The sequence below is a fragment of the Macrotis lagotis genome, chromosome 3 (assembly GCF_037893015.1).
Source record: "Macrotis lagotis isolate mMagLag1 chromosome 3, bilby.v1.9.chrom.fasta, whole genome shotgun sequence".
In the NCBI taxonomy this organism is placed as follows: Eukaryota; Metazoa; Chordata; class Mammalia; order Peramelemorphia; family Peramelidae; genus Macrotis; species Macrotis lagotis.
The window spans coordinates 129,442,073-129,468,725 of record NC_133660.1 but is presented as its reverse complement, the minus strand read 5'-3'; the positions used below and the strand labels follow the sequence as shown (position 1 = coordinate 129,468,725).

The following is a 26,653-nucleotide window of genomic DNA, read 5'->3' as shown; positions in this document are numbered from 1 at the left end:
GATTATTAGATTTATCAAGTACTCATTATCACTTTTTATCTTAAGTACTGCTTATACTACTACCAAATAAAGAATTTATGAACTGAAATATGAATGCCCAGATTCAAATCCTGGCTCTACAATTTTTTATAAAATCAATTTCTTTATTGGATTGTTGTGGGAAAAGCTTGATAAAGCTTGGAGTTTTATGTCAAAGTGAATACTAATTAGACAAGTACATTTTAAATCATATATACAAGTGTCAACTGTGGGGTGGCTGGTGGCACAGTGGATAAAGCTCCGGCCCTGGAGTCAGGAGTACCTGGGTTCAAATATGACCTCAGACACTTAATAATTGCCTAGCTGTGTGGCCTTGGGCAAGCCACTTAACCCCATCTGCCTTGCAAAAACCTAAAAAAAAAGTGTCAACTGTCTATTCTGTGACTATGAATAGTTAATGATGCTCTATTTTAAAAATAACAATTCTGATAATCCACAGAATACTTTTTCACACTCCCTAGAAGAGAGAAGATATCATGATTTTTAAATTTTATTTTATAGAGGGTGAAAATGGAGATGAGAGGGGAGGCTAGGTGGTGTAGTGGATAAAGCACCGGCCCTGGAGTCAGGAGTACCTGGGTTCAAATCCAGTCTCAGACACTTAATAATTACCTAGCTGTGTGGCCTTGGGCAAGCCATTTAACCCCATTTGCCTTGCAAAAAAAACCTAAAAAAAAATGAAGATAAGAGAAGATCACGAAGCTAGAAAGTGACTTATTTCTGGTCTCTTTATTCCAAGGGCAGGCTTCATTTTACTGCTGTACTGTTACCCTTTTGCTTGATAAATGTACATCATACAAATTATCTTCAGCTTCCAACAATTTACAATTAATTTCTTATTTAAGTTTCTGATTAAAGATCACAGGCAAATTACACCAAAAATGTAATTACATCAAATATACTAAACACAACTACACAATATGACTTAAACATGTATATATATTTAAGGAGTTTACCATCATATTTAGCAATGTTCTCATCAGTGTCTTCTTTCCTTGCTTTGGATAATACCCACCTGTTAACAATAAGGTTTTTTTTTTAATGAATGTCACACAAAATCATCAGCTTTTCAAATAGTTTAGAAATAAGACAAAGAGAAAATTCCACAGAAGCTTTATTTTAAAAAGAAAAAGATCTAATAAAGTTCACTTTCCACTGAAAAACACTGTAAATTGTTTATTCTAGAAGTAATTGTGAATTTAACTTGAAACAAAACCAATACACACATACAACTATTTTCATTTAAAACATTGCATGGACATATGTCCATGAAAAGGCATTTACATACTTTCAATCTTCAGCTTTTGGTTATTCATCTTTGTTTTAAAGTAAATTTTTCCTTTTATTGAGTCATTTTCTTTAGATGTGATTATATTTCATATTACCTAACATGAATTTCCAAAATTCATTTTTCTCCCTGCTATCATTACTTAATCTGATAAATACAGTGCAGTCAGAAAGATCTGAGTTCAAGTTCAGCCTCAGACATTTATTAGCTTAACCCTCTGCTTGCCTCTATTTCCTCATCTGTAACTAACTGCACTCACCTACCTATCTACCTACACTTTTAGGTAAATATTGTGCAGTGTCAGAAACAGGAAGCAATCTACAAATTTAAGCTATTATTATCCTATCAGCTGTGTAACAATTGGTCAGTTCAAAGAACCTTTATTATATTTTATGTGGGGGACTGTTTTCTAGTTCTCAGGATCAAGGCAAACTCCACAGATCCACCCTCCAACCCACAAGCAGAGGCCTGAAGAGAGGTGTCCACTCTTAGGTACCACAAACTGTACTGAGTGCAGGAGGCTCCAGGAAAGATTTCTGAAAAAATCGTTTGACAAGTGGGGCGATAGGGAGGATTTCACAGAGAGGGGTGATCCAGGCACAGAGAATCAGACAAGAGGAAGAACACCAAGAATCAGCAGCTAAGTTTGGCTGAAAGGCAGAAGCTCTGAAGGAGTCAGACAAACACATCTAGAAAGAAAGGCTGGAAGAAAGCCAAGGAGGACGACTGAGTGGTAGGTGTCTCAGGAAGATTGTCTGGGGACCTATGCAGAGTATGACCAAGAAAGGAAGGAGACTATTACAACATAGCATTTGAAAAGTAATCAAGGCCTGAACCAGGATGGGGTGAATCAAGAAAAAACAGGAGAGAAGGTAGACATTTAGATTTCTTATACTCAATTACAAATAATGCCAATCTATATAAGTATATAAATACTTACACATCTCTCTACTGAGAAAAATCAGATTTATATTGCCTCCATTTTTATAAGTGATTCTGTTCTGGATCGCTGCTGACATTCTGGATCCTGCCAAAGTCATGCTGAATGAAGCTGAGAGGTTCAGCTTGACTGCTAATGACTGTTCTATTCATGTTAGCCTTGAAGGATGCAGGTGGGTTCCAGAGAGGCTGGTCTGCCACCTTGGTTGTCCTTCAAGCCTAGCCTATTATCTCTGATACTATGTGAAGGGGATACCATCTATTAAATTGTCCCCCCACAGCTATGATGCTTCAAACTTTGTAACCAATCAAGTTGTTTTCCCCAACTATGATACCTCTGCCTTCTAGTTTTTGGATACTCCTCTTTTTGTTCATAAAAAGGTTTTTATCTGTCTTTATTCAGGACTTGTTTTTTCCTTGTTAAGGAGCCAAGAGAAATCCTTTTACTGTAAACCATAAGCCTTACTAACACATTGAAAATGTTCAGAACTTTGTACCTTAATTTTGATTGTAACTATCCATCCATCCATCCATCTATCTATCTGTCTAGTTAGCTAAAAATACCTTTATTTTTTCTCTTTAGGGTATATAACTAATAGGATTATTGAGTCAAAAGACAAGAATTCTTTTGTGATTATTATGTTTATAGTTTAAAAAGATGCTGCAAATTGATTTCAGTCACAATGAAATACTGTACTGATTTTTACAAAATACCGTAATTAAAATTTTGTCCTTTTTGGTTACTTTTGCCACTCTAGTATAATGCGGCACTTCAAAGTTATTTAAAATTTACGTTTCCTAAATGGTTAGCAAGGTTGAACATTTTTTCAAGTGATTGTTCATAATATCTATATTCATTTTCCTTTGCAAATTAACTTTTAATATCCTTTCACCATTTATCTAATGACTAGGTTATTTACTAAAAATTTATAACATTTTAAAACATTATCTTGATTATATGGGGGGGTGGTTCTTGGGAGGCAAATACCACTATAAAATGTACTACTTTTTCATCAACATTTTTTTTTTAGTTGTTTTTGCAAGGCAAATGGGGTTAAGTGGCTTGCCCAAGGCCACACAGCTAGGTAATTATTAAGTGTCTGAGACCGGATTTGAACCCAGGTACTTCTGACTCCAAGGCCGGTGCTTTATCCACTATGCCACCTAGCCTCCCCTATCACCATTTAATAGTTTAAAATGCATCTGTTAAATGAAGCTAGGATAATTATTACATTTTTCCTAATTTAATATACTGTTTAATACTATGATTCATTTGGAATTTTTTGTGGTGGGTATATAAAGATCCCCATTTACTTTCCTCCACATTTCAATAGTTTTCCAATATTCCTTATATAATGTAGTTCTGGTTTTTATGGATAATATATATGTATAATTAAGATCAAGATATTTAAAGGTTTGTGCTTTTTTTGAAAAAAAGATTTTCTTTTTATATTTGCATGGTCTACATTAGGAATCTCTAAGAATAAATGTTATATAAGTTTACCTCATATACTGCAACTCTACTGAATTCATGTTACATTTTAATATTTTGTTAAAGCTAATGAATTTGATATGTAATTATATAATTTGTCTTTTTTACTGTCTAGGGCAACACCTTTGACTTCAGTCTCTTACAACTGACAGCATTTCTAATATTATGTCAAATCAGAGCAGTGAGAATGAACATCTTTATTCTTTACCTGTTTAAATTGGAAATTCAATATCTGTCCATTTTTAAAATCCCTCTAGTTAATTGAGTTAAATAAGTTAAAATACTTTAAGTGATTATTACTATACATGAATCCTAACTTTTATCAAAAGACCTTTCTCCATCAATTGAGCAATTACATAGATGAAATCACAGATCAGACACCATTCAATTCAACATTTATTTATTAAGTATTTAAAAAGTCCAAGGCACCCTGCTTGATGCTAAGGCTATAAGGATAAAACAAAAGTCCCAGCTTCCAAGAAGCTTAAAGGGAAGGTTAGCTGATATATATATGTATGTGTGTGTGTGTGTGTGTGTGTGTGTGTGTGTGTGTGTGTGTGTGTGAATACAAGATGAGTCAAGGAGGGAGATGACATTAATAACTAGGGAAATTAGGACAGGTTTCTAGTAGGTGGTATTTAGTCATTTTTCAGTCAGATCTGACTCTTTGTAATCCATTTGGGGCTTTCTTGGCAAAAGTACTGGAGTGGTTTGCCATTTTTTCAACAGTTTGTTTTAAAGAGGAGGAACTTGAGTGATTTGCCAGACTCAAAGAACTAGTCTGAGGCAAGAGATGACTTCAGGTAGATGAATCTGACTCTAGAACTTATTCACTGTACTGCCGCAAGTTGGAGACAACTTCTAGGGAATAAGCCTGGAAGAAAGCTGAAAGTGATTTAGTTTATCAATGCCTATTTTCCTAAAAGGACAAAAGAAGAAACTTTAAAAAGAAGGATGGTAAAAGGATCTTACAGATAGGATTAAGGTGTAGAAGGGAAAGGGTAACTACATTTCACAGAAAGTTGTCAGGTATTTGAAAGGTTTATTTATATTTTTGTTAAAAGATCTGTATTAAAAGTTGTTTCAATAGTCTAAAATACCTCAGTTTAAAACATCAGGTAAAATATTCTTTTTAATAACCACTATAAACTCACCCAGTCAATATTCCATTATCAAAGGTCTCTGTGAAATATACTTCTCCTATAGGTTGCGGTGTCTTGTATTTAACCTAAAAGACATGTAACACATTGGTCTAAATAAAAAGAAAGCTTCTGAAAATAATTTATGTTTACTAACAACTGAAATCTAAAGAAAATAACTGCTAGAAACAATCAACTTTTGGTTTTCCTCTATGTGAGCACTATGTAATTGTTTATATATTATTTTCCCTATCAAGGAGATTAAATTTTATGGAATATATTTAAGCAAAACTGGGACTTGAGAGGGAAAATTTTCCAGTTTCTATAGGAGAAGAGGATTATCAGTGAACAAACAAGATTCTACAAGTCTATGATTATAATTATGGAATCTGATTCAGTCTACCCATAACTTACTAAAATACATCTGCTTCAGCCGATTCCTTTTCTTCTAAAAAAATTGCAAGAGTTGTTCTAATGATCTGGGGAATGGGAACTGAAAGTAGTAAAAAAGTTTTTTCTAGTAGAAGGTGTTGTTTAATCATTTTTTAGTCATGTTTGACTCTTTGTGTTCCCCTAAGAATTTTTACTCTGCATCCGATTTATCATTCCCCTTTTTGACCTTACTACTAAAACAAAAACAAAAAGATGAACTGGTTTAATTTGTCCCAACAGGAAGAAAAGTTTCAGGAAAAGAAAAATTCCTGCCTAAAGTTTTCTTCAGGCATGAGTAAGTTACTTAGAACCATGGATGGTTACCAGTTTCTTTGGTATTATTCTCTAAAAACAGTGGTGTCAAAATAACAACCATTCCGAGTGTTGCTTAAAACGGATTAAAATGCAAGTGGGAAATATCAAAAACAGAATAAATATGACAACAGAACCTAATGTTAGTTAGCATGTTGGTTTTCTAAGTCAATATGCAGGACTGCCCAGAGGGATACTGAAGTACAATCTCTAGTTGAGTTTGACACCAGGGCTCTAGAGGATTACTTAATAGCTGCAGCTAAACCAGTTAGTTGGACAATAATAGAGGAATATGTCTGCTTTCTGCAGTTTCTAAAGTTCTGTATTTAATGAGAGGTGCAACAGAGAAAACACAATCAAAATAGTATAAGGCCTTAAGGAAAAACACAAAAGAGATGCCTTCAGGGAGCTTACAATTTAGCTGAGGTAATATAATACTCAAGAATGTACACACTTGTATTTCTCTACAAGTATATAATTTCAAATAAGATTTTATATTTGCAGAGAAATTATATATTACTCTGAAGCACAAACCAAATTTTATTTTCATATTTCAACATCATCTTTTTCCCTTCCCCCATTTCTCACTAGAAAAAATGTTTTCTTATTAAGCTATTATTTTGCAATACTTTTTTTTCTTAGAGGAAAACCTACAGTTTAGAAGCTCTAGAAACAGTATATGATGAAAAACATTCTCAAAGTAATTTGTTTAACCTAGGCTAAAGGTCTTATTTTGAGGTTTTCTTTTTTTTTTAGTTTTTTTTTTTTGCAAGGCAATGGGGTTAAGTGGCTTGCCCAAGGCCACACAGCTAGGTAATTATTAAGTGTCTGAGGCTGGATTTGAACTCAAGTACTCCTGACTCCAGGGCTGGTGCTCTAACCACTGTGCCACCTAGCTGCCCCCTTGATGTTTTCTTTAAAAAAAAAATTAACATTCTTCAGATCCTTAAAAAAAAAGCAAATCCCTGCTAGGTACTAAATACAAAAGAGAACAAAATTCCTGTTGATAAGTCAACAATCTAGACAACCTAGTCATAAGTGTAGTGAGTAAGTCCATTCTGAGATCACAGAACTCAGAAATATAAGAAATTCTGGGATTAATCATACAGATGAGTTAAAATTAAAGTTTACGGTACATTTTATAATTAAATTTCATGCAACAATAATCTTACCTCTGGGGGAAGTTTATCTTCATTGGTCATAAGTTGTTCTGAGTTTTCATCAAAATCCTCCATGTCAACATCTTCATCATGCAATTCTGCTTTTACTAAGGTGAATGTCAGAAGATTCAAACACAACCAAAACCCTTGGAATTGCATATTGATAATCTGTAAAATTAAGATTGAGTTGCCAATGTAAAAATAACATATAAAGCCACTTGACAATTTTTTATAAATGATTCAAGCTTTTCCCACCCCATCTCATTTTAGAACAGCCTGTTACCCAAAGTATGTACAAAAATATTTTATTATCATTCTATGGAAAAGCACAACTCTAAACCTCTAAGAAAACAGAATCTGCAATGCACACATTCTTACAAAATATAAAACTTCTGAAATCTAAACTACAGGGTTAAAAGAAAGAATAGTTGTTCCCAAGTCAAACTCATAAACTATATAAGCACAACAGCAAAATAAATTTCACAACAAATAAAGTCAGATCTAAACAACTGGAAAAACATCAATTGCTCATGGTAACATCAAAAATGACAACTGTACCCAAATTAAATTACTAATTTACTGCCATATCAATCAAACTACCAAAAAAAATTTACAGAGCTAGAAAATAGTAACAAAATTCTTCTGGAACAACAAAAGGTCAAGAATATCAAGGGAACTGATGAAAAAAATATATATAAAAAGAAGGTGGCCTAGCTGTACCAGATCTAAAACTATACTATAAAGCAAAAGTCATCAAAACTGCTTGGTACTGGTTAAGAAATGGAGTAATGGTCCAGTGGATTAGGATAGGTCAAAAGAAACAGTAGTAAATGATTATAGTAATCTACTGTTTGACAAATCTAAAGACATTAACTCCTGGGACAAGAACTCACTATTTGACAAAAACTGCTGGGAAAACTGGAAACTAGTATGGCAAAAGCTAGGTTCAGATCCACCTTTCAATCCTGTACCAAAATAAGGTCAAAGGGGTAGCTAGGTGGCACAGTGGATAGAGCACCAGCCCTGGAGTCAGGAGTACCTGAGTTCAAATCTGACCTCAGATACTAATAATAACCTAGCTGTGTGGCCTTAAGCAAGCCACTTAACCCCAATGTCTTGCAAAAAAACAAAAAACCCCCAAAAGAATAAGGTCAAAATGGGCACAGGATTTAGACATAAAGGTAGATACCACAGATCAATTAACAGATCAAGATATACTCTTATCTGCTGGATCTATGGAAAGGGAAGAAATTTATGACCAAAGGATACAGAGAGTTCATTATAAATTACAAATGGATGATTTTGACTGTATTAAGTTAAAAAGTTTTTGCACTTATAAAACCAATGTACAAGATTAGAAGGAAAATAGAAAGATGGGAAATACTTTTCATAGCTAGTGGTTCTAATAAGGGTCTCATTTCTAAAATATATAGAGAATTGAATCAAATATAGAGAATTGAATCAAATTCCCCAATTAATAAATGGTCAAAGGATATAAGTTTTCAAATGAAGAAATTAAGGCTACATATAGCCATAAAAATGCTCCAAATCACTATTGATTAGAGAAATGCAAATTAAGACAATTATGAGGTACCCCCTCACACCTACTGTATTGACTAAGATGACAAAAAGGGAAAATGATCAATGTTGGAGAGGTCGTGGGAAAATTGGGATATTGATGTACTGCTGGTGAAGTTGTGAACTAATCCAATTATTCTGGAGAGCAATCTGGAACCATGCCCAAAGAGTAATAAAACTGACCTAGCAATACCAATACTAGGCCTATAGCCAAAAGAAATCATAAAAAAATGGAAACAGCCCCTCATTCAAAAATATTTATAGAAGCTCTTTTTGTTTTGGCAAAGAATTGGAAATTGGGAAGATGCCCATCAATTGGGGAATGGCTAAACAAGTTAGGGTACATGAATATTTTGGAGTATTATTTTTCTATTAGAAATCAAGAATGGTTGGACTCTAGAGAAGCATGGAAAGGATTACATGAACTGATGCTGAGTGAAGAGAGCATAACCAAGAGAACATTGTACACATTAACAACAATATTGTGAATTGAATTGATCAACTATGATGGATGGAACTCTTCTCAGCAGTTCATAGAGCTAGGAAAACCTTGCATCTGAGATTTGTTAGGGACAATGCCATCTATATTCAGAAGAAAAAAACCCCCCACAGAATCTAAATGGATACTATGTTCAATTTTTAAAAAAATCTCATTGCTTTTCTTTCAGATCCCATGGTTTTCTTTCTTTTCCCTTAATCCTAACACCTCATACACAAAATGACTAATATTTAAATAAGTTAAACACAAATGTACATGTACTTTTACCATACTGTTTGCTATTGGGGGGGGGAGAATGGGTGGCAGAAAAATGTATAACTTATAAATATGCAGGTGGATGAATGTTGAAAAACTTTCATAGCATGTAACTGGAAAAAATAAAATAAGATACCAATTTAAAAAAAGAATGGTAGTTTAATTCAGTTGTACGAAATAGGCTGAAGAGGTTTCATCCATGCTCTTTTTTAAGAATCAGAATTCACTCTTGACCCTAAATTATTGTAAACATGCCCAATGAGACCACATGAAGAAATTAAGAAAAAGACAGCATCACTTCATTTTTTTAAAAAGTGGATGACATTAAATTCACAATGGATCAGTAATATCTGGGTGAACAAAAAAATTAAAAAATTAAAACATGTCAATTGTTAATATGTGGGGCCTTCAAAATGATATATATTTAAGGAGGAAAGTTTGGTCCAAAAAGATTATATTTAGTAACAATGATGTCTGGGTAAATAATGTTTGTTATTACTGCAAAAAAACTGCATCAGTAAATGTTTGCAAGTTGTCAAAAACTAAATTTTTAAGGTTGAGAAAAGGCTCTGAAGTCACCAAATACACCTAAATTTAAGTTCTTCAATATTTTTTGTTCTATCATCCATGTTATGACTAGAGCTAGTCAAACTAGAACACAGTGATCTGTCTGACCACTTGGCCATTTACATACCTTACAGGTTGTGAAAAGAGTCATTTGTAAACTTGAAAATGCCATGAGATGAGTTTCTATTACTTACTGAGTGAAGCAGAGATGAGTAAAAAGGTAATTAAGAAAATATTAACTTTGTTGGATCTCCATTTCCTCATCTATAAAAATGACAGGTTTCATTGAGTTCTATTATTTGTAATGGTACGTGACAGTTTACTAAGTGCTTTTATATGCAATGCCTCAATTGATGCTGAATACCTCATGAGGCAGCAACCCAGACAGATAAGGTCATTAAAAAAACTAGTCCTTCACTTTTTCATGAGACTACCTTGTTCCAGTCACTAGTGGAGTAAAACAAGACATGCTTTTAGCATGATGTTTTCAGCCTTGTTATCAAATGCCTTCACTGAGGATGAACATGGCCTCAAGGTCAGCTACCACAGTGATGGCAAATTCTTTAACTTGAAAAGGCTACAAGTCAAGACCAAAGCGGAGGGATTGTTGGTGCATGATCTTCTGTTTGCAGATGACTGTGCACTCAATGCAGTCTCTGAAGCAAAGATGCAACAAAATAGGGATTGTTTCTCTGCTTGTGCTAGTGCTAATTTTGGTTTAACAATAACACCAGGAAAACACAGATGCTCCATCAGACAGTACCACACCATCTGTATCTGGAACCATCAATTACAGCATGGAAAAGTTTTGAGTACTGTGGGCAAGTTCACTGATCTTGGCAGTTCACTTGACCTTTCCAGGGAGGTACATTGACAATGAGGGTGACACACACATTGTCAGAGCTCCAAAATAAAGTGGGGACTGACCATCAAACTGAAAGTCTACAGAGCTGTTGCGCTGACCTCATTAATATAGGCCTATGAAACCTGGACAGTTTATCAGCACTATGTCAGGAAACTGAATTGCTTCCATTTAAATTCTTAAGAAGATTCTGAAGATCACCTGGCAGAAGATACCAGAAATTGAGGTCCTTTCTTGAGCTAAACTGCCTAGCATTCCAATGTTACTACAGACAGCACAACTACGATGGGCTGAGCATAGTGGTTATAATGCCAGACATACACTTGCCAGAAAAACTATGTTTTGGAAAACACACACACACACACACACACACACACACACACAAGCAAGAGCTCACAAGGGGGTAAGAAGAAGCAATAACTGAGACACCCGAAAAGTCATATTAAAGAACTTTAGAAATGACTGTACAGGGGTGGCTAGGTGGCACAGTAGATAGCACACCAGCCCTGGAGTCAGGAGTACCTGAGTTCAAATCCAGCCTCAGACACTTAATAATGACCTAGCTGTGTGGCTTTGGGCAAGCCACTTAACCCTATTTGCCTTGCAAAAACCTTAAAAAAAAAAAAGGACTGTACACATGAGAGACATTGGCACAGAACTACCTAGCACGGTGTGCCCTCATCAGTGAGGGGGCTGCACTCTATGAGGAAGGCAGAACCAAAGCAGCTCAAAGAAAACATGACATACATAAGTTTGTTCCCATGGTGTTCCCATGGACTCTGTACCCAATCTGTGGTTGGGTATTCCCGGCTCATACTGGTCTGATCAGCCAGACTTGGACACACTGTAACTTGTCTCAAACATATTGATGTCAATTGATGAACGAAGGACAAGAACCAACCAAACACCTTGCTAATGCTGTAATTTTTAAAGATGCAGAAAAAGGATTCAATTTCTACACAATATATTTGCACAATCTTTGCTCCAAGAATCATGTATATTTATCTAAATATCTAAAAATATTCATAAGCATTTCATATCTTTTAAAAATCCTATCCAAAAACCCCTGTATTTTGATCAAGAAACATTACATTTAAGTACTTTTGGCTGACAATGAGCCTGATCATCTGCTTCAATAGAGTATCCACACTGAGTTAATAGACTATGATAAAATATACCTACTACAAACACTATAATAAAAATTATTTTTTCTTTGATGATTTTCAAATTCCTTTTAAAAACTTCCATATTTTTTCCAATTTTTCCATAAAATGAAATTGTCAAGACTGAAATGTTGGACCTATACAAGAGAGACTATACCAAAAAATAGCTTAGCAGCTTTATTCTTCCTGATTCTGATTTTTTTTAATGGAAAGAAAAAATGAAATTCCTAGATATTTTGAGGTAGATAAACATGGCCAAATTATTTCATACAATGTTAAAAAATAATACTTTACAAAGTAAAGTAAGCAGAAATTGGAAAACGTACTGTTCTCATTCTCAGTTTTGAAAACAGGTATAGAAATAAATCAATGTAGGAAATTACATCTATTTGAGAAAAATTCCCAACTTTATTTTCAATTCAACAGATAGCTATTAAGCACCTAGGCTAGGTACTAGAAACAAAAACAAAACTTATGTGCCTCTAGAATATTAGAAGCATGATGTTCTTTTTAAAAAAATATTTTTATTGATGCTTTTCTCTTATAATATTCATTTTTTATTTTTCCAGAATGAGAAATGTAAACAAAACATGCTATATGTTTTACCAAATATATATAATTCTTATTAGCCCCTTATGCTTCTGACATGAAAAAGGAAATATGTTTCATCACCTTTTCTCTAAACTTTTATCAATGATATTTGATGGAATATATTACTATTCTACTCTTTCAAATGCCTTCAATACACTTTTATTTGTGTAGAATTTTAAAATATCATATATTCAAAATTGTTATATTTGAATTAGCATACTGCCTCTTCTTCAGGTCTATAAACAAATATAAATTTAAATAAATATTGGCAAACAAAATAGAGAATTCTTAATGGTAGACTAACAGATAAAAGTTATATTTGATGGAGAGTCAAATTACGTTCATATGCAAATTAAATCAAAACCACTTATATTCATTTAACACAGTTGCAAATCATTCATTCTGTCTTGAATTATTAATGGTCTCCACCCTAACACTTCTGAGGCCTCCTACTGCTGTATCTACTAGAATTTCAGAATAACTAACTGTGCTTGTTTAAATTTTTTTATTTTTAAAATATTTCCTTTTTAGTAACTCCTAATAATTGCTTTAATTTAATCTTCATTGTTGGAGCATTCATCCTTTTAAGTTTTGATACTAGTAATAGAAATTTTAATTATTTTTAGATGTTTAAAAAAGAATTTTTAACAATCATTTAAAAATTTTTGAGTTCTAAATTCTCTCCCCCTCCTTCAGAGGCAAGCAATTTTCTATCTACTATTCATATTTTCATGCAAAACATATTTCCATATTAGCCATGTCACAAAAGAGAAAACAAAACAATATAAATAAAACTTTTTAAAGTTTTTAAAAAGTATACTTCAATCTACAGTCAGACTCTTTCTAATAGAGTTGGATGGCATTTTTCACCATGCCCTGTAGAATGATCTTGGATCATTATCTTGATGAGAGTATCTAGGTCTTTCATAGTTATCATACAAAGACATTCTTCTAGTTTTGCTCACATTACTTTGCAAAAGGTCATGTAAGTCTTGCCAAATTCTCCTGAAACCATCCTGTTGATCATTTCTTATTGCATGTTAGGAGTGCATCCCAATCTCAAATTTTGTCAGTCAGGTTATCTCCTCCTATTCTTAGCCACTACAAAAAAAAAAGTTGCTATACATAGTTTTGTGGAAATAAATCCTTTTTTCTTTCCTTTGACTTATTCAGAATACTGACCTAAGGAGTGTTATTGAGAGGTGAAAGGATATAATTTTATAGCCATTTGGATACAGTTGCAAATGGTTTTGCAGGATAAATTAGACTAGTTCACAAGTCCATCAACAGTATATTAGTGTCCCAATTTTTAACACAACCCCTTAAGCACCTGTCATTTTCCTTTTGTCATATTAGCCAACTTGATAAGCATGAGATAGTATCTCAACGTTTTAATTTGCATTTCTTTAATCAGTAATAATTTAAAACATTTTACTCCCATGACTCCTGATAGTTTTGATTTCTTCTGAAAACTGTTCATGGTTGTTGTTCAGTTGGTATAAATTCCATCTAGTCATAGAATATGATCTTTATGATATATAGCTGTAATCTCCTAGCTAGAGTTCTTATTTAAAATTTCAGCATTGATATTAAGAAAACTGGTCTATAACATCTCACACCCTATGCCAAGATAAGATCCAAGTGAATACAGGATTTAGACATAAAAAACAATACTAAAAGCAAACGTGAAGATCAAGGACCAGTTTACCTATCAGATCTATGGAAAGGGAAGCAGTTTATGACTGAGGAAGAGTTGGAGAACATCACCAAAAACCAATTAGATGATTTCGATTACATTAAATTAAAAAGCTTTTGCAAGTACAAAACTACTGTAACTAAGATCAAAAGAAATGTAGTAAACTTGGAAACAATCTTTACAACTAATGTTTCTGACAAAGGACTCATTTCTAAAATATACAGAGAACTGAGTCAATTAAAAAAAAGCCAATCCCCAATTGACAAATGGTCAAAGGATATACAAAGGCAATTTACAGATGAGATCAAAGAAGTCCATAGTCATATGAAAAATTGCTCTAAATCATTACTTATTAGAGAATGTAAACTAAAGCTTCTCTGAGGTACCACTTCACACCTCTCAGACTGGCCAATATGAACAGAAAGGATAATGATCACTGTTGGAAGGGTTGTGGGAAATCTGGGACACTATTACATTGTTGGTGGAGCTGTGAAGTCATCTAACCTTTCTGGAGAGAAATTTGGAACTATGCCCAAAGGGCAACAAAATGAGCATATACTCTTTGATCCAGAAATACCACTACTGACTGGGTCTATAGCCTGAAGAGATGATGAAAAAGGGTAAAAACATCACTTGCACAAAAATATTCATAGCAGCCCTGTTTGTGTTGGGAAAAATTGGAAATCAAGTAAATGTCCTTCAATTAGGGAATGGCTTAGCAAACTGTGGTATATGTATGTCATGGAACGCTATTGTTCTATTAGAAACCAGGAGGGATGGGAATTCAGGGAAGCCTGGAGGAATTTGCATGAACTGATGCTGAGTGAGATGAGCAGAACCAGAAAAACGCTGTACACCCTAACAGCAACATGGGAGTGATGATCAACCTTGATGCACTCGCTCATTCCATCAGGTACAATTTGGGGCTGTCTGCAATGGAGAATATCATCTGTATCCAGAGAAAGAACTGTGGAGTTTGAGCAAAGACCAAGGACTATTAGCTTTAATATAGGAAAAAAAAACTGATATCTTATTGCCTGATCTTGCTATCTCATACTTTTTGTTTCTTCCTTCAGGATATGATTTCTCTCTCATCACATTCAATTTGGATCGATGTATGTCAAGGAAACAAAGTAAAAACACTGACAAATTGCCTTCTGTGGGGGATGGGGGGAGGGAAGTAAGATTAGGGGAAAAAATTGTAAAACTCAAATAAAATCTTTTAAAAAATTTAAAAAAAAGAAAATTGGTCTATAATTTTCTTTTTCTGTTTTTCTTTCCCTTGGTTTAAGTATCAAAACCAAATTGTAAGTTTTACTGGCATATAACTGGGCAAAATTGTTTTAATTTCATCTTCATCCTTTTAATGTCTGATACTAGTAACACTAATTTTCAAAATAAATTAAGCAATGATTTATTTATTTTATTGATTTTTTTCATAAAACCAGCTCCTAATTTTATTTATTAATTCAATGGGTTTTTTTACGTTCAGGTTTATTAATCTCTTTTCATTTTCAGGATTTCTATTTTTGATGTTTAATTGGGGATGTAAAATTTGTTCTTTGGTTTTGTTATTTTTGTTACATGCTCAACTCATTTATATGTTCTTTTACTGAGGCATACATTTAGAGATATTAGTTTTCCCTCAAGGACTGCTTTAGCTATACCCCCCAAAAATTCTGGAATTACTGTCTTTTTAATGAAATTATTTTTTCTATGATTTATTCTTTGGTCACTCATTCTATGGGGTTAGAATATATTTAGCTTCCAATTAAACTTTTTTTCCTGTAAAATTTTAAATTTTAAAATTATCATGAACTTAGCAATCAATAAAAATGAACATTTCCATTAAAAAAAAACACAAGATTTTGCATGGAATTTGTTACAAGTAGCTTTTTAAAAAATAGTTTCAGTCTGTATTCAGATATCATATGCTCTGACTTTGGGATGGATAGTATTCTTTATCATAACTCCATCAGAGAAATAGTTTCAACGTTTTTCCCCCTATAGTTGTTACTGCTAGCTTTATTTCCCTCCATTCTATTTCTCCCCACCCCCCCCCATTCATTCTATTCTCATTCTCTCTCTCTCTCTCTCTCTCTCTCTCTCTCTCTCTCTCTCTAGGTTAAGATAGACTTCTACACTCAATTGAGTGTGTATGTTATTTACTCTCTTGAGTTGCTCCTAATGAGAGTAAGGCTCACTCACTCCCCCTTCATCTTCCCCCCCACTTCCACTCCATTGCAAAAGATTTTTCTTGTCTCTTTTATGTGAAATAACTTACATCATTCTACCTCTCTCTTCCTCTCAGTACATTTCTTTCTCCCCTGCCCCACCATTGACTCCATTTTTAAAATTTCTTATCCCTTCAAATTCAACTCCCTCCTAAGCCTTGTCTATATATATGCTTCTTCTCATTGCCCCAAATGAGAAGGTTCATGAGTTATCTGTATCCTCTTCTCATGCAGGAATATATGCAATTCAACATCATTAAATCCCTCATAATTAGCCCTTCCCATTCACCCTATTACTTCACCTGTTGGATATCAAACTTTCTGTTCAGCTCTTGCTGTTTCGATAGGAAAGTTTGAAAGTCTCCTATTTCACTGAAAGTCCATCTTTACCCTGAAAAGAGAATGTTCAGTTTTGCTGGGCAGTTGATTCTCAGTTGTAAACCAAGCTCTTTTGCCTTCTGGAATATCATATTCCAAACCCTACAACCCCTTAATGTATGCACTGCTAAATCCTGTATAATATTGACTGTGGTGTCATGATATTTGAATTGTTTCTTTCAGGCTGCTTGAAATATTTGTTCCTTGGCTTGGTTGTTCTGGAACTTGGCTATTATATTCCTGGGAGTTTTTATTTTGGGATCTTGTTTCAGGAGGTTATCAGTGGATTCTTCCAATTTCTATTTTATCCTCTGCTTCTAAAATGCCATGTATAGCTGAGATGAAAGTATACTCCTTTCTATTCTCATTCAGTTTATCCAGAAGTCTATCCTATCTAACTTTCCTAAGATTCTACTAATCTCTTTGATTTTTCTTGTTTACTGTTTAATTTATCTAGCTTTTTATCTAATTTATTTAATTTACTGTTAAATTTATCTAGCTCCAAGAGAGGAAAATTGAGGTGCCCCAATTATATAGTTTTATTGTCTATTTTCTCCTCTAATTCATTTAGCTTTTTCCTTGAGAAAGGAAAGCTATGGGAAGCTATATTATTTGGTGCATATAGCTTTAGTACTGATATTACCTTGTCATTTATAGATCCTTTCCATAAGATAATTCCCCTTGCTTATCCCTTTTAATTATTTATTTTTACCTTTGCCTTGTCTGAGATGATTGCTCTCTCTTTTTTTCTGCTCCAGATTCTGGTTTTAACTCTTGGATACGTCTCTATTTTTTTTTGTAAACATAATGTTGAATTCTGGATTATAATCCACACTGCCATCTGCTTGTGTTATGGGTCAGTTCATCCCATTCACATTCACATTTAGATTACAAACTGGACAGCACCCTCCATCTATTTTTTTCCTCATTCATCCTCTCTATATTCCTTGCCTCCTCTGCTTATGAACATTACCTTCTTTTATTATCTGCCTTCCCTTTTAATATCACCCCCCTTTCTCTTCCCTTTTGGGTAATATAGATTTCTTTTACCAATAAAATATGTGCATATATGTTTATCCTCTTTGAACTCATTTAGATATGAGGTTTCCAAATAGAAACACACACACACACACACACACACACACACATACACACACACACAAACATTACCCACTCCACTGTAAGAGCTCTTCCTTGCATGCCTCTTTTTCCATGAGATATTATCCCCTATTTTTCCCTATCTTTTCTCTCTTCTCCCAGGACCTCCCTCTTTCTCACTTATCCATTTTTTAATAACATTTCAATATAATCAATTCACTCCTTTCTATGCAGAATCCATCTAATTGCCCTAATGATCAAGTTCTAAGAAATACAAGTGCCATCTTCCCATATTGAAAGGTAACCAGAGCTTGGGCAAAGCCAAGATGACCACAAGAGAGGATCTTCTCTTAGGTGCTCACTCATAAAACTGATAAACAAAGGACTCTAACTAAATATGACGGACTCTAACTAAATTTTCAAGAGACAGAACCCAAAGGGGAAACCAGTGAGACAGTTCTCCAACTCAAGGTAACTTGGAAAAGAGCAGAAAGGCTCTGCTCCATGGATGGGGTTGGAGGGGTGGCCTGCCAGAGTGAAAGAACTTCAGCCTCCCAGAGGCAGCCCCAGGCGCTGGCGCCTCGGCGAGCCGGGGAGTTTCCTGAGCTATGCCCCAGGGAGCACCGGGCACAACTTGGGGGAACAGTGGGGGACCTCTGGCAGGGGGAGCACATGAAGCCCAGCCCTCAGGGCACACAGCAAGCAGAGGGGCCACAGCAGCCCAGATCCAGGAACAGGAAGCAGAAGCTGGTAAGCAGGAGCCCCCAGGGCATGAGTGCAGAGCCTAGGGAGGGAGCAGAGAGAAACTCTCCAGCTCTGTCCTCTGTTCCTGGAACAGGACTCTGGAGTTCTGACCACATTCAGATCCTGATCACAGTCTAGGCCCCCCCCAACTTCAGCCCCGTGGCAGAGGGGGGCACTTATGGTCATTCACAGACCAGGAGGGAAGACTGAGCCTCACACACTGAGATCCTTGTGGGAGTGTCCCAAAAGCTCAAGAAGCACCCCAAAACCAGGCTCAGGCTGGGAAAATGAGTAAACAGAGAAAAATGAGGAACTCCATTGAGAAATACTTTGCCTATGAGCTCAAGAAGGATCAAAACACTCAATCTGAAGATGAGGAAACACAAACAAACAGAAATTGGGCTCAGGCTATGATAGAGCTCAAAAAAGACTTTGAAAATCAAATGAAGGAGATAGAAGAAAAATTAGGAAAAGAAATGGGAAAGGTGCAGAAAAAACATGAAAATGAAGTCAGCAGGTTAGTCAAGGAGATCCAAAAAAATGCTGAAGAAAATAGCATGCTAAAAACCAGCATAGGTCAAATAGATAAAACAGTTCAAAAAGTTATTGAGGAGAAGAATGCTTTAAAAAAGCAGAATTGGCCAGATGAAAAAAGTGATAAGAAAACTCTCTGAGGAAAACATATCCTTCAGAAAGAGAATAGAACTCATGGAGATTGCTGATTTTATGAGAAATCAGGACTTAATACTTCAAAACCAAAAGAATGAAAAATTAGAAGAAAATGTGAAACATCTCACTGAAAAAACAACTCCTATGAAAAAAAGATTTAGGAAAGATAATTTTAAAATTATTGGAGTACCTGAAAGTCATGATCAGGAAAAGAGACTTGACATCATTTTCAAAGAATTACTACAGGAAAATTGCCCTGATATCAAGGAAGCAGAAGGCAAAATAGAAATGGACAGAATCCACCAATCTGCCTGAGAAAGAGATCCCAAAAAACCAACCCCTAGGAATATCACAGCCAAATTCCAAAACTCCCATGTCAAAGAGAAAATATTACAAGCAGCCAGAAGGACACAATTCAAATGTGGAGCTGCAGTCAGGATCACACAGGATTTAGCAGCAGCTACATTAAAAACTCGTAGGGGTTTGGAATATAATATTCCAGAAGGCTAAAAGAGCCTAGAATGCAACCGAGAATCAACTACCCAGCAAAACTGAATGTCCTCTTCCAGGGAAAAAGATGGACTTTCAATGAACCAGGGGAATTTCAAATGTTCCTGCTGGAATGGCCAGAGCTGAACAGAAGGTTTGATCTTCAAATATAGGACTCAGGTGAAGGGGAAAATATGAAGGACTGAATGATGAGGAACTGCAAGGATTCCTGTATAGAAAAATGATACTGATAATACTCATATGAACCTTCTTATTTAATAGAACAGGTAGAAGATTTTATAGATGAAGCATAAGGAGACAGCTGAGTTTGAAGATATAATGTGGTGTAAAAATGGAGTCAGTAGATAAAAGGGAAATGTAATGGAGAAAGAAAAAGGAGAGGAGGAATAGGCCAAGGTATTTTATATAATAAGATTTTTCTTTATTACAATGAGCTATTGCAATGATATGGAAGAGGGGAAGGCAAGGGGGAATGAAGGAATCTGTGGTCTCATCAGAGGTGGCTAGGAGAGGAAACAGCATATATACTCAATGGGGTATAGGCATCTGGAGTAAGAAGGGGGGGGGGACAAGGGCATGTGAGTGATGGAGGAGAGGATGGACCATGGGGGGAGAGTGGTCAGATATAACACATTTTCCTTTTTACTTCTTACTTCTTGCAAGGGGCTGGGAGTGGATGGCCTGTCCGGGACCATAGGGCCAGGTGGATGCTGGGCCTAAGGGGTGGTATGTGGGCTCGGGACCTCTTGGCCCCAGGGCCGGGGATCTGTCTGCTGCACCACTCAGCTACCCTACAGCAGAGTCAGAGTGAAAGGAGAGAGAGAATATAGTACATGGTAGTAGAGAAATATGAAAGGAAGGAGTTGCGATCAACAATGGCAATGGTGGAAAAATATGGAAGTACTGTTGTGATGGACTTATCATAAAGAATGTGATCCACCCAAGACACGAGCTGGTGGTGTTGGAACACAGACTGAAGCACATTTATTATTATTATTATTATTATTATTATTATTATTATTATTATTATTATTATTGTTATTATTTGGGGGGGTACAGGGCAAATGGGGCTGGGTGGCCTGCCTGGGGCCACATAGTCGGGTAATTGTTGGGTGTCTGAGGCTGGATTTGGACCTGGGTGCTCCTGGCTCAAGGGCCAGTGCTCTGTCTGGCTGCCCCCTACTATTATTATTACTAATTTTTTGCAGGGCAATGGGGTTGGGGTGGCTTGCATAGGGTTACACAGCTGGGTGATTGTTGCATGTATGGGGCCGGATTTGGGCTCAGATGCTCCTGGCTCCAGGGCTGGTGCTCCGTCCACTGCGCCACCTGGCCATACTTAAAATTATTACCATTATTTTTTAATTTTTTTTTTAGTTTTAATTTTTCTCTCTTCCCCTTTACTTTATAGTTCATGCAGGTCTATATTTTTTTGGGGGGAAGGGAATAGTATGTTTACTATTAAACAAGAATATTTTATTAATGTATAAAAAAACACTTGTACAAAATAAGAATAAATAAATACATAAAAAAAAGATTCAACTGGGCTAGTCAGCCAGTTGGGAGATTATATAGCACTTTTCAAAATTGCTGATCTAGCATTCTCTATAAATGTCTGTCTTTTTATTACTCCTATTCTGCTGGTGACACTACCTTGCTAAATTTATTATTTTTGAGAGCACATAATTTTCCATAATAATTATTAGTTTTCTCATTTAATATAGGTGTTATTATTATTCAGGGATTATTAAAATAATAACATCTATAAGAATTATTTTTTGTGATTTTTAACACCTTCTAAAACTTTGGTTACAGTAAATAATTTAGTTATGAGAGAACATTGCTAAAGTTCATTTGGCAAAAAATCTTTCTATCTCTAGTATTATAAACAAGAAGTCTCCCTTGTTATTTTCTTAGGAATTAATATTGCCTAGAATTCCCTGAGGTGTTCAAACTTGAGGCAAGAGCAAAACAGTACAGAATAGCAGCTGTTTACTGAAGAAGAAAGAATAAAGCTACACACACTTACACACACACACACACACACAGCCTAAGAAAACAAATGCAAATGATTTCTACTTTCCTAATCATTTTATAAGTTAAATTTGTTATATTCAATAAAACAATAAGCACACACTTAAAATTTTCCACAAAACCACCCCAAGTTTAATATTTTCAAAGGCCCCAAAACAACATAACCTCAACTGAAAATCCTTCATAAGACAGTAACAGAAAAACTCCACTTTCTTGAAATATAACACTTGAAAGTAAGTGACCCTGCTCACCCATCAACAACTAGTACTTACTAGATAAACAATGAAAATTTTTTCTAGTTAGACTTTAGAGCAGAGGGGATCTCACTGGACTAGTATGAGGAAACCCTATGCACCCAGATGCCTGTTTTAGCTATCTCAGAAAAAAGAATATGCCAAATTTCAGGTATAAATAAAAGGAAAAAAGGGAAGGAAAGTAGTAAAGAAAAAGGAAATAAACAGAATTCCAAAGGGGAAAGGATAATAAATGCAAGGGGGGGGGGTATAGCATGAAGTTATTAGTGAAAACATGGCCACCTTAAAAGATTACTCTAAAGTACAGAATATAAAATTAACCCTCATAAAGTCCTCAACATTTCTATATATTACTAGCAAGATACAGCAGCAAGAGCTAGAAAGAGAAATCCCATTCAAAGTAACTTCAGACAATATAAAATACTTGGGAGTCTACCTGAGTGGAAAATTCCCTCTTAAGAGTTAATATTCCTGGGGCTACTAGGTGGCATAGTGGATAAAGCACTGGCCCTGGAGTCAGGAGTACCTGGATTCAAATCCGGTCTCAGACACTTCATAATTGCCTTGGGCAAGCCACTTAACCCTGTTTGCCTTACAAAAATCTTAAAAAAAAAAAGTAGACTGTGTCCTCTTGTCTGATGATAAGTAAGAAGTAAGAAGGTAGTAGATTTTTCTTGGAAGACCTTGCATACTCAGACATTAATTCATTTAGATAAGACAAACAAAAGGTCATTAGAAATCTTCTGATATTCTCACCATTTGGATAGTGAGGTAATAGTCTATGAAAACATTTTATTCTTCTCTTTGTTACTGGGTAGATTTTTCATGTAAAGATTGCAACTCTAAAAACCTTAACCAATCAGGTTGGAAGAGAAGGGGGGCTGGGGGGGGGGGGAATCACGCTAGGCCATATAATCTTGCTTGACTGTCACCTTGGAGCAGCTCCTTGATCTTCACTACCTTTGTGAGAATTGGAGTGTGCTCTTTTCTTGAGAAAAGCCAAAATAAACTTTCTTTTTGGTTCAGAGGAGTCTCTATATTTTTTTAAGTGGATTTTTATCCCACACATACCTGCCAAGGCAGACTTAGAAACTCTATAAAAACAACTACAAAACACTTCTCACACAAATAAAATCAGATTTAAATAACTGGTCAAATATCAACTGCTCATGGATAGGCCAAGCTAATACAATAAAAAATGGCAATTCTACCTAAATTAAACTGTGTTATTTAGTGCCTTACCAACCAAAATTCCAAAAAATTACTATGATGAGTTAGAAATAAATTGTAAGTAAATTCATATGGAAGAATTTCCAGGGATTTAATGAAAAAAAGTGCAAAAGAAGGTGGCTTAGTCCTACCAGATCTAAAATTATATTTTAAAGCATCAGTCATCAAAACTGTCTAGTATTGGCTAAGAAACAGAGTGGTGGATCATGGACTAGGTGCAAAAGAGATAGCAGGAAATGATTATAGTAATCTGCTGTTTGATAAACCCAAACAGTCTAGCTTCTGGGATAAGAACTCTCTTTGATAAAAACTATGGGGAAAATTTAAGTTAGTATGATAAATTTCACACCCTATACCAAAATGAGATCATAACGGGTACAGGATTTAGACATAAAATACAATATTGTAAGCAAACTAGGAGATCAAGGAGTAGTTTACCTGTCAGATCTATGGAAAAGGAAGCAGTTTATGACCAAGGAAGAGATGGAGAACACATCATTAAAAACAAACTTGAGGGGCAGCTTAGATGGCACAGTGGATAGGGCACCAGCCCTAGAATCAGGAGGACTTGAGTTCAAATTTGACCTCAGACACTTAATAATTACCTGGCTATGTGACCGTGGGCAAGTCACTTAACCCCACTGCCTTGCAAAAAACTTAAAAACTAGATAATTTTCATTACATTAAATTAAAAAGGTTTTGCACAGTCAAAACCACTGTAACCAAGATCAAAAGAAATGTAGTAAATTGGGAAACAATTTTTATACAAGTATTTCTGACAAGACTCATTTCTAAAATATATAGAGAACTGAGTCACATTTTACAAAATAAAAAAAAAATTCCCCAATTAACAAATGGTCATAGGATATACAAAGGCAATTTATAGATAAGGAAATCAAAGGATAGCTTTTCCATAGGAAAAAATCGCTCTAAATCATTACTGATTAGAGAAATGCAAATTGAAGCATCTCTGAGGCACCACTTCACCCCTTTTAGACTGGCCAATATGACCAGAAAGGACATTGATCAATGTTGGAAGGGATGTAGAAAATCTGAACACTAATGCATTGCTGGTGGAGTTGTAAATTCATCCAACCTTTCTGGAGAGCAATTTGGAATTATACCCAAAGGACAACAAAAATGTACATACTCTTTGATCCAGCAATATACCACTACTGGGTCTACACCCTGAAGAGATCATGCAAAAGGGTAAAAACATCACTTGTACAAAAATATTCATAACAGCCCCATTTGTGGTAGCAAAGAATTGGAAATTGAGTGAATGTCCATCAAATGGGGAATGGCTGAATAAATTGTGATACATGTACATTATGGAACATTACTGTTCTATTAGAAACTAGAAGGGATGGGAATTCAGAGAAGTCTAGAAGGAACTGCATGAAATGATACTGAGCAAGATGATCGTTGTACACCTTAATAGCAACACGGAGTTGATGATCAACTCATTTTCATCAGTGCAGCAGAGAGAATTTTACAGTATCTGTGATGGAGATTACCAACTGTATCCAAAGAAAGAAGTGTGGAGTTTAAACAAAGACCAAAGACCATTACCTTTAGAAAAAAAAGGCAACTTATTATGTAATTTTGCTTATCTCTTATATTTTATTTTTTTCCTCAAGGGTATGATTTCTCTCTCAACACATACAATTTTGATCAATGCAGCATGGCAACAATGTACAGACTATCAGACTGCCTTCTGTCAGGGGTGAGGGGAGAGGAATTGTAAAATTAAAAAAAAAAGATTACTCTAAAGAATGTGAAAAGACAATGTTTACAGTGGAAAACTAGAGGAGAAAAGGAGAAAAATATAAACCTAACCTTTTAACTTTAAATGTTAACAGTCAAAGATTGCATAAGAATATAAAGCTCTACCATCTGCTGCTTAGCAAAAAAAAATTTTAAAAACTAAATAGAACACAATATATTATTAATCACATGAATTCAAAATAGCAGAAATTACAAACCATGCAATCTGACAATGCACTAATATTCAAAAAATAAAAAAGGTTAAACAAGGAATGTATTATTATGTGAAAAAATACAATAATCCAATGTCAGTAATAAACTTAACACTCCAAATGCCTTAGTATATATACAAAATTATAAAGAATTATATATCAAAAGAGATAGAGTAGCCCAAAAACTGACAGGAGAGTTCAGTAGCCTTTTCTAGGATTCTAGTACAGATCTAACAAAAGGATTTAAAAAAAAAAAAGGCAAAGGAAGGATCCCAATGAACTGTTTGGAAAAATTAGAACTGAAAGGCTTATGACATCTTTTAAATGATTTACATTAGAATACATGTTTTGTAGAGCCTACATTAGATTGCTTTCTGTCAGGGGAAGGGGGGTGAGGGAGGAAGAAAAATGTATAATTCAAAACCTTGCAGTTGGTTGAAAAAACAAAATTAAAAGTCACTGAAACTGCCTTAGATACTTAAAAAAACAAAAATTTTTTGGCATGACATGGAACTTTTATAAAAGTTAATTATGTATTAAGGCACAGAGATGTTGCAAACAAATGTAAAAAGGAAAAAAACAGTAAATGCAGACTATAATGAAACAAAAATAGCCACTGATTCAGGATCTGTAACATACAGAAGACTCAGACCCAAATGGAGAGTTAACAATGAAATCCTAAAGAATGAATGGTTTAAAGAACAAATCACAGAAACACAGAAATAATTATTGAAAAGAATAAATCTGTGTGTAGAGATACACACACATACATTCAAAATGTAAAATGTCTGGGATATGCAACTAAAGCAGTCCTCAGGAGAAAACATATCATTATGTAACATACATTAAAATAGAAAAAAGTCGGCCTCAGACACTTAATAATTACCTAACTGTGTGGCCTTGGGCAAGCCATTTAACCCCATTGCCTAGCAAAAAACCTAAAAAAAAAAATAGAAAAAAGGAGATTAATGAACTGGAGTAGAATGCCACAAAAACATATAAAAAATTAAAAGAGAAAATGATAACTTGGAAAAAATCAAAATCAAAACTAGGCAAAAAATAGAAATGAAAACTAAAAAAGCTGACTCTTAATTCTTTGAAAAGAGTAATAAAATTCATAAACAGCTAATCTGATCAGAGAACAGAAAAATCAAATCAATAAAATAACAAATGAACAAAGTAAAATCACCACAAAACCAAAATAAAAAGAATCAGAAAAAATTATAGTTATATGTAAACAAAACCAAAAATACAAGAGAGAAAAACCTTTCAAAATATAAACTACCCAATGTATAAGATTATATAAAGATCATAAATAACTCAATTTTAGAAAAAATAAATCTAGCTGTAAAATAATTATCAAAGAAAAAAACTACTGGTCCAGATAGTTCAGAGAAGTCTATCAAAAGAATAACTGCCCCTAATTCACAAACTATTTTCAAAAACAGAAAAGGAAAACCATCTACACAAATCCTTTTAAGACAAATCTATTCCTAATGTCTTAATCAGGA

The 26,653-nt window shown here is 34.7% G+C and overlaps 1 protein-coding gene across 2 annotated transcripts in view; it reads right to left on the bottom strand.

Moving 5' to 3' along the window:
- CLGN (calmegin) overlaps positions 1–26,653 on the bottom strand; it is an 83,758-nt gene that overhangs the window by 38,745 nt on the left and 18,360 nt on the right. For both annotated transcript variants that reach the window (XM_074229266.1, XM_074229265.1), the window contains exons 2-4: positions 6,814–6,969; positions 4,913–4,986; positions 996–1,054 (exon numbers count right to left, since the gene is read on the bottom strand). In XM_074229266.1, coding sequence (XP_074085367.1) covers positions 996–1,054; positions 4,913–4,986; positions 6,814–6,960 — 280 coding nt within the window. In that variant the 5' untranslated portion in view covers positions 6,961–6,969. The remainder of the gene's footprint in view (positions 1–995; positions 1,055–4,912; positions 4,987–6,813; positions 6,970–26,653) is intronic.